We start from the raw sequence: 9554 nt of genomic DNA, 5'->3' as shown, positions 1-9554 counted from the left end.
CGTGGGCTCGGCCGCAGCGCTGCGCCAGGCACCGGCTCCCCGGCTCGGCCCAACCTCTCCGCTCCCGCCTCGGCCCCTGGCGGTGGGGAGAGGGATCCTCCCCCCTTCCACTTTGCACCAGTCCGAGGGAATTTGCGGTCGGTGACGCGCATCCTTAAGCGAGCCACCTGCAGCGCGGGGCGCGCCGCTCTGGGCGGCATCGCAGGGCTGGGCCGGCGCGGCCTGGGGACCCCGGGCTCCGGAGGCCATGCCGGCGTTGGCGCGCCGTGGCGGCCGGCTGCCGCTGCTCGGTAAGGCCCTGCTCGCCCGCTCGCAGCCCCGCAGCCCCCGGCGCGGCCCTCGGCCCCCATCCCGCACTGTGGACCCGGGCGCGCGCCTTCTCCGTCCCCGCCGCCTCGCTCCTCCCCGCGCTCGCTCCTTCCCTCGCTCCCGCGCCCCTCCTCTCATTCGCGCCCTCCCGACTCGCCCAGAACTTGCCCGAGGCCCCTGCTGGTCCCACCCCACGTCCTGCTAGCCTGGTTCTCTATCGTTGCTGTTCGGGCTCGGGCCGCGGTCCCGAACGGCGGCCCGGACTCCGCGGGCGGCCTCGCCGAAGCGGGGCCCGGGGCCCGGGGCGGCACCGCCCGCCTGCCGTCCCCGCTCACTCGGCCCGCGCGCTCTGCGCCCCGAGGTTGGCGCCAGGTGCCGGACCTCGCCTCGCCCGACCCTGCATACCGTAGACTCCTGGGTGGCGTCTAGAACTCTTCTTTTGAGGTTTTGATTTATGGAGTGAACTTTGATGGGGAAATGCGCCCGCGTTCTCCCCCAAAGCGAGTCATCCTGAATAACGACCCTCACCCCGGCCGAATTTCGCTTGGATCAAAGAAAAGTTACTTTGGAAATATTATGCAAACAGGATTTACATATTAAAATACTGGCTGCCCCTTCCGCCTAGACTCGATTTTTATCCTGGCATTAAATCCCAAGAGATTTTGCAAGGACTCGGAGGACTGTACCCAAATAATCTACTGGGTACCATAGTTGTTACTGCAAAAAAAAAAAAAAAAAAAAAAAGGATCTCTATTAGATCCAGTTCTTCTGTTGGAAAGATGAAAGGGTTGATTAGAATTTGGGGTGAAGGAGACAAAGTTCAGGGAGCCCGGGAGTCTCAGGTCCCTGTCCTAGTTCTGCAACCTTGGGACCGGCACTCACTGCCCCTGCCTCGGTGTCCTCCTCTGTCCAGTGAGGGCATCCGGCTGTGTCTCCACCAGCTCCAAAATTCCTGTGGTAAATAGAGAAAATATTTGCAATATCGATGTGCGGGAATTATTTCCAATAGTTTTTGTTACAAATAGTTCGGAAATATAGAGTAAGAAATGTAGGGGGAAAATGAGTGGGAAAACAAGACATTTTGCATTTCTTAAACTTTATCTTTACTAGTTGGTAAATAGGTCCATTTCAAATGTATGGTACAATATGTTTTTCAGAGTCTATTAATACAATAAAGTTAGCTTTCTGTTATGTATGACATTCAGTAGTAAGTGAATTTTTCGGTAGCATACAAAAGCTTTCTAAAAGTATAAAAATCAGTACTTGCAACTATATTTAAGCTGCATTTGAATTCTTTTATATTTAGGAATGATGTCAGAAATTTCTACATCTCTTCAGATTTTTCTTGAAGTATAATTTGTATACAGCAAATATGCACACATCTTAATACAACTCCATTACTTTTTACATATGTGTATACCCACATAACCATTATCAGATCAAGATATAGAGCAATTCTAGCTACACTCCCCCTTAGTCGATACCCGCCAAAGGTAGCCACCATTCTGACTTCTATTACCATAGTTTTGCCTGTTTTTGAACTTCATGTAAACCAGACCATCACTATGTACTCTTTTATGTCCATCTTCTTTCACTCAATGTTGTGATTATGAGATTCAACCTTGTTCTCAGTAGCAGTGGTTTTTTTTTTTTTTAATTGTTGGGTGCTATTCTTTAGTATGAATATACTATTCAATTTTTCCATTCTATTGTTGAAGAACATATAGGTTGCATCCAATTTTGTGTCATTATGAATAATACTGCTGTGAACATTCTTTTACATGTTTTTTTGGCGGACATAACCACCCATTTCTCTTAGGATTATACCCATGAGTACAATTTCTGGATCACAGGGGAAGGCATATGTTCAGTTTTGATAGATCCTGTCAGTTTTCCAAAGTGGTTGTACCAATTTACATTCCCGCTGGCAGTGTATGGAAGTTCCAGTTCCTCACATCTTTGCCAATACTTGGTATTACTGATTTTCTTGAGTAAACAAGCATAAAGCGAGAAGCTTAAGAATGAGGACTTTAAAATGTTTAAAAGCTTTAAATTCCTTAAATTATAAGATGCAAGCCCCATTTCCCTTATATTGTGAGCTCTACCTTTCATGAATAATGATGAAGCTTTCTGAGTAGTATTTAAAGAGTGGAAACATATTCTCCATGGCCTTAATTGCATTCAGTGATGATATTGGCTAGGAGGAGGAGAATTTCAATATTTCCGTAACTATGATAATACCTCGTTCACTAGTGTCAGAAAATTCATATTCAGAGCCTTGGATTACACATTTCAGTTGCCATCCTTTGCCCTGTTGCTTATCTTACTTTATTTACCTTCTTGTATACTGCTAGACTAAGGGGGAATGGTTCAGGAGGAGGTGGAGGGAAGGGATGCTAGGTAAAGATTGTTTTGGATTGAATAGGACACTAGACCTGGTGACCTGATGTTAAGGTCTCCTTCGATTTTAAAAGTCTAGTTCTAATCTTTGCCATCATCCAAGTATAGATTGGCTATTCATTTCTTCTTAGGTACTTCACGTTTATCTATAGCAAATTATCCTCCTAGGCTTGCTTGTGAACTACTTGCCTTCCATTAAAGAATAACTCTACTTTTTATAACTAAAAAGGCACTTTCAGTAACTTAGTTGTCAGTAAAGATTTTGTTGTTATTGAATTCTTCTGTTGTTTAACTAAAAAAATAGCAGGTAATGAGATATTAAATGTGGGAGGGGAAGATCTGCCCATCTTCCAGGGAAGACTTCAGATAAGAAAAATGAAGAGGAAGCATACATGAGAAAGAAAAAAATTTTTATTTGAAAAACTGTGGTTGAATATTTATTTCTGTGCTAGGCACAGGGGTACAAAGATGAAAGAGATGGGGATGGGGGAACTTACATATAAATAGCTAATTACATTGTGTTTAAGAAATCCAAGCTCATGGTCTTTGCCTTTCCCCAGGAAAAGCATTTCAACACAAAGCTTGCTTTCAGTTAAACCTTCCAACACAGTTATTATAATCACTAAATATCTATAGATGAAAAATAGCATGCTTCAATGAAGGGAGCTTCAACCAGGTCAGAATAGGAATCCCAGATTTTTTGTCCCCTAAAACTGCTTAAACATGGATATACTGAATTTAATAGTTGTGGGAAAGAAACTGCTCTTCTATTTAAAATAAAACAGACTGTTTCAGAGTTAAATATGACCATCTTTTATGTCCTGTGAAGAAGTAATTTTCTAAATGGTTCTTTGAACAAACTTTTGGACTACATTTTCCTCCCAAAGAGCATTCCTGCTCACCTGAGAAGCCCACAGGATGGCTCAGCTTCATCCCTTTCTTCACAGTTCTTTTTGTTTCTCTCCTCTTGTCATTCTCTAATGAAACTCAGAAAGCAGTGTGACAAGAGCCCTTATCAATAAATTCAATGTTCTAGATTACAATCTTGCTGACTTCCCGAATACCCACCAGATATTGCCTTAATCTTTGGGTAAAGATTCTGATTTGACAAAAACCAGATAATCTCAGAAGTATTGTATTTTATCATTTTTCTTGATTTTAAAAGGAGCTTGCAGAGAATAAGAGTAAGAATTTGGAGAGAGGAAGTTGAAGGGCTGAAAATTAGCTTAGCTGCTTTATAATTTGCTTTGGTTGGTCTTGCTACTGTGCTCTATCCTTCATTTACTCTGAAATAGCACATTCTTATGAATCTCACAGTAGGTGTTTGAATAGAGCTTTTTGGTTTTCATCAGATGACTTTGTGATCTTAAGATTTTTAGCCTGACTTTCAACAAAAGTTTAGCCACTTCTCAGGTAGCCATAGTTATGTGGCTGAAGATTTTTCTGTCTTTTTGGGGTCTATGAGCTTTATATCTAGATGGTTTAATTACCTTTGGTTGATACCTTCTATTTCTATATCATCAGTGGTCCTCAAGTGATGAAAGCTTTTGTTGAACTCGCTGATGGTCGTTAATTTGAATCATGCAACTCTGTTCTATGGGTACCAACACATGTGGAGGAAATTTAAAAATAATATAAAGTGCACACACACACTGTTCTTTTGTGGCTAGAGGAATTGCATAAGATCTTAAAAGAGGAACTATTGTTATTTTTTAGGTTAAACAGTAAAAATATTTTTTCACTGCTGTCATTATAAGGTCAATTGGTAGCCAAGAATCCTCTAAAGAATTATTTACAGTCTACACTAAAACTGGATATTGTCATTATTTCTTTAAATGACTGTGTTTTGATTAAGATATCCACTGAATTCAGTCTTCAAATACTTTGCTATTTGAGTTACGATGTTCCTAATGTTAGAGATTCAGTTCTTGGGGGCAATGTGGAGAGATATGTTAGGGCTAACAACACAGTCAGGAAACATGTGTTCTCTACTCTGGCATGGAATTTCTCTGCACTCAAGTTCCTCATTTGTAAAAAGGAGATAAGCAGTATCTTACCCCTTCATCAGATAATACCTGTAAAGTACAGCTGCATTTCTTGTTAGGTGCTTTGCAGAAAGAGCTGTCTAAAATCTGAAGAAATCATTAGGATTTAGAGTCACAGGACTTTTCTCCCTCTCTCCCGCCCGTCCTAGACACTTGTGAGCACTGTCTATGTCCAAGACTTGTGTGACATGCCACATAGTGCTGGCTCCTGCCCTCTAAGAGCTCAAAATCTAATGTTGGGGGTGTCAGCAAGAAAGGGTCAGGCATACAAAAGGAAAATTGCATTGCAATTTTATAAATATGCACAGAGGTTGAGCCTCTAGCCCTCACAGAAAATAAGACAAGGCTTCCAAGAGGAGGTGAAGCCAGAGCCATGACTAGAAAGATAAGTAAGAGTTGACAGGGAAAGGAGAGGATCAGAACATTCCAGGCAAAAAGGACAGCAAAGAAAAAGGTACAGAGATAAGAAACATGGAATAGATGGAAAACTCTTACATTCCGGGTTGCTAGAGCACAGTTTATAAGGCCTCCAGGATTAGAGTAACTATCATTTAAAAAGTTGTAACTCAGAAAGTTGTTTGAAGACTGTTCAATGGAGAGTTTTAAAAAATTCAAGGTTGCCAGAGGCACAGTGTGTAATGTGTAAGGAGTGTTTTGGTGATGTGGTAAGGGACTTCGACTTGATCATGTAGACCAGGAGACTCTGGATGGAATTCAAGGGGTCCATTGTATCCCTTAGGGTGCGTGTGCATTGTGCACACGCGCATGCATGGTATTTTTATTTTTTTGGAGAGAGGATTAATTGTGTTCATCAGATTTTCAAAGGGGTCTGTGACTCCAGAAAGGGTAAGGACCATTGCTGTAGGTTGTTGAGAGGTTTTAAGCAGAGGAGTGACTGGTAGTATTTTAGAAAGACAATTCTGGTGTCGGCATGGAGGATGGATGTCAGGCCGACAGGACCATGGCAGGGAGGCCAGCTAGGAAGGCATTGGCAGTAGTCCAGGCGAGAGACGATGAGGGCTTGAATAAGGGCAATGATAATAGAGATGCAGAGCTGTGGATAGATTTGGGAATTGGCAAGAGGATAAAATGTCAAGGCTTGGCAACTGCCAGGATAATGGGAAATGAGGGAGAGAGAGGACTCAAAAATGACTTCTGCGTTTCTGGCTTTGGTGACAGTGGATGTGTTACCACTAACTGAGAAAGAGAGAAGATAGAGGTGGGAGTAGGTTTAGGAAAGAAAAAGTGGAGTTCAGTCTGGGTTTAAGGTTCCAGGGGGGCCATCCAGATACATAGCTGTACACAGAGGAGGTATGAATTTGGAACTCAGAAGCAAATAGATGGTAATTAAAATCGTGAGACTTTACAGAAAAAGAGCATAGAATGGAGTGGAAAGGATAAGACCTTAGAGCTACCCAGTTCTAAGAAAAACACACTCATGTATGTCTCCTCTCTACTCACACTGAATACTTCTGGCACTTCTGGCCACAAAATGTGTGTGTGTGTGTGTTTGTGTGTGTTTCCCCACACCAAGCAATTCTCAGACACCAGCTGAGTGTCCTACAATTTATTTCAATTCTGACATTATCTTCCTGGAGATAGCATCAGATCCCACAGGCTAAGAATTCAGGCTCCCCCTGCCCCCACTTCAGACACCAATTGCAAGTCGAGGTTGTTGCCTGAGCTTCTGTCCACAGGCTGTAAATCAGAGGTTCCCATGACCCTCTCTTCAAGTTTGATTAATTTGCTAGAGAAGCTCACAGAACTCAGGAAACATTTTACTTACTAGATTATCAGTTTATTATGAAAGGATATAACTCAAGAACAGCCAGATGGAAGAGATGCGTTAGGGCAGGTATATGGGAAGGGATGTGGAACTTCCATGCCCTCTCTAGGCAGCCACTTTCCCAGCAACTCTTCATATTCACCGACCTAGAAGCTCATCAAATCTCTCTGTTGGAGAATTTTTGTAGAGTTTAATCTGTAGCCCCTGCCTTTTCCCAGTGGTCAGTGGCTGGGGCTGAAACCTCCCACCCTCTAATCACTTGGTTTTTCTGATGATCAGCCCCATCCTGAGGCTTTCTAGGGGCCCCACCCTAAGTCACCTCATTAATGTAAACTCAGATGTGCTCAAAAGGGACCCCTTTTAAGTAACAAAAGACACTCCATCACTCAGGAAATCCTAAGGGTTTTGGAAGCTTTGTGCCAGGAATGGGACTAAGACTAACTATATATTTATTATACCACACCAGTCTACTGCTCTCTTTCACCAGATGAAGAAAAGGGGGCCCAAAGAGGTTAAATGACTTGCTGAAATTCAAGGTTATCAAAATGGGTAACTCAGAAGAGAGACTTGGAACTCAGGTCTCCAAGTCTTAGCCAGTTCTCTTTGCCTCACAGGACACCTTACTTGGAGGATTTGAAAATGAGGTGCCCTGAATTTCTCTGATTTGTTTTATAATGTCTAAATCCATCACACTTTCAGTGGAGTAGATTTTACTTTTACCTAAAATTTATTTTAAATTGATGCCAAATTTTTTTCTCCACCAAACCTCACCCCCACCCCAGTCCTGTCCCTTCAAAGTAGACCACTTAGGGAGCCATTTTCCGATTCCAAAGGTGTCCTCCTTGCTCAGAATGTTTTTGAAACTGGACTCTAGGAAATGCCACTAGGGTTTTGGAATGCATTCTCAGAAAAAACCTTAATATTGATGATAGCAAATTCTTTCTTTGACTTCTTTAAAAGTCAGGTTTATTGAGGTACAACTTTTCATATAGTAAATTTCACACTTTTTAGTGTATGGTTCCATGCATTTAACTAACACATACAGTCACATAACTGCTACCACTACCAAGTTATAGAACATTTCCATTCCCCCTAAAACTTCCCTTATGCCCATTTGTAGTCAACCCCAGTGCCCATCCCCAACCCCTGACAACCAGTAATCTCTTTTCCATCCCTATCATTTTTCCTTTTCCAGAATGTCCTATAAGTGGAATTTTATATTTTTTTATTTTATATTAAAAATTTTTATATTATATATTTTATATTAAAATTTATTTTATATTATATATTCTATTTATTATATTATAAAATATGTAGCCTTTTGAGTCTGTTTCTTTCACATAGCGTAATTATTTGAGATTCATCCATGTTGTTATGTATATCAGTACTTTCTTCCTTTCTATGGCTGAGTAGTATTCCATTGTATGGATGTGTCACAGTTTGTTTATCCATTAACCATCATTTGTTTGCTTTTAGTTTCTGGCAATTATGAATAAAGCAGCTATAATATTTGAATATAGATTTTGGTGAGAGCATAGGTTTTAATTTCTCTTGGATAAATACCTAGGAGTGGAATTGTATTGCTGGATTGTGTGCTTAGTGAATGTTCAACTTTATAAGAAACTGCCAGTTTTTCAGAGTGAAATTACTATTTTTCATCCCCACAAACAATGTATGAGAGTTGTAGTTACTCAGCATCGTTATCAGCACTTGGTATGGTCAGTTTTTTGTTTTTGTTTTTTAACCACTCTAATAAGGGTGTAGCAATATCTCATTGTAGTTTTAATTTGCATTTTTCTAATCACTAATGATGCTGATCGTCTCTTTGTATGCTTAATTGCCATCCTGTATTTTGTTTGGTGAAGTGTCTCCTAAAATCTTTTGCCCATGTTTTTATTAGGATGTTTGTTTTCTTATTATTAGGTTTTAAGTGTTCTTTGTGTATTCTGGGTACAAGTCCTTTATCAGATATGTGTTGTGGAGATATTTTTATCCCAGTCTATGGCGTATCTTTTCATTTTTTTAGTGGTATCTTTTGAAGAGCATAAGTTATTATTATTTTTTTTCTTTTGATACTTTTTTTCCCAGTAACTTTATTGAGATAATAATGGTTTATAACATTGTGAAAATTCAGTTGTACGTATTGTTTATCATTTTCTGAGTAGACTTCATCGTGGTCACCCCAAGTAGTCTAATTATTAGATTTTGATGAAGTCCACTAGTGGAAAAAAATTAGCCTTAGGCGAAATACTGCTCTGGTCCCACCTAACCAAGCTTAAAAGCAAGACCTGAAAGGAACAAAGCATTTACAATGAACTTAACTGCATCCCAGAAAAAAGTTCGAGAATATTTAACAGACTACAAAAACATCTGACACCAGGTAAATTCACAATGTCTGGCATCCAATTACAGGTTAACAGACAAACAGAGAATAAAAATTCATCCCGTAATAAGGAGAAAAATCAATCATCCAAAAGGGACCCAAAAGTGATATAGAATATAGAATTAGTAGGCAACAATATTAAAATAGGTGTTATAACTCTATTCCATATATTCCTGAAGCTAGAGGAAAGACTGTGCCTGTTAAGCAGGGACATAGTAGATATAAAAAGTCACACAAATTGAACTTCTAGAAATCAAAATTACAATTAGACTGGATGGGATTGGTAGCAGATTAGACATTGCAGAAGAAAAGATTAGTTAACTTGAAGACATAGCAATAGAAGCTATCCCAAATGAACAGATTAAAAAAATGAAATAAAATGAACAGAGAATGAGTTACAGGAGAACTTTGAGTGGTCAAATATACATGTAAGTCTGTGAATGTATCTTTTTTCTCTGCATGCTTTTAGGATTTTTTTTTTTTTTTTATCATTGGCTTTAACCAATTTGATTATAAAGTACCTTTTGTAGTTTTCTTCCTGAGTCATGTGCTTGGGTTTTGTTGGGCTTCTTGGATCTGTAGGTTTATCATTTATATCAGATTTCGAAAATTTTCCTCCATTATTTCATCC

At 40.3% G+C, this 9554-nt stretch overlaps 1 protein-coding gene across 1 annotated transcript in view; it reads left to right on the top strand.

The window, feature by feature from the left end:
* Positions 1–220: 220 nt before the first annotated feature.
* The window catches only part of FLT3 (fms related receptor tyrosine kinase 3), an 81149-nt gene continuing 71815 nt past the window's right edge, over positions 221–9554 (top strand). Inside the window, exon 1 of the mRNA XM_058547927.1 lies at positions 221–290. Coding sequence (XP_058403910.1) covers positions 248–290 — 43 coding nt within the window. The 5' untranslated portion in view covers positions 221–247. The remainder of the gene's footprint in view (positions 291–9554) is intronic.

The sequence above is a fragment of the Diceros bicornis genome, chromosome 9 (genome assembly GCF_020826845.1).
Source record: "Diceros bicornis minor isolate mBicDic1 chromosome 9, mDicBic1.mat.cur, whole genome shotgun sequence".
NCBI lineage: Eukaryota > Metazoa > Chordata > Mammalia > Perissodactyla > Rhinocerotidae > Diceros > Diceros bicornis.
Note: the sequence above shows the minus strand (reverse complement) of the source record. Positions and strands in the feature narration are given on the sequence as shown.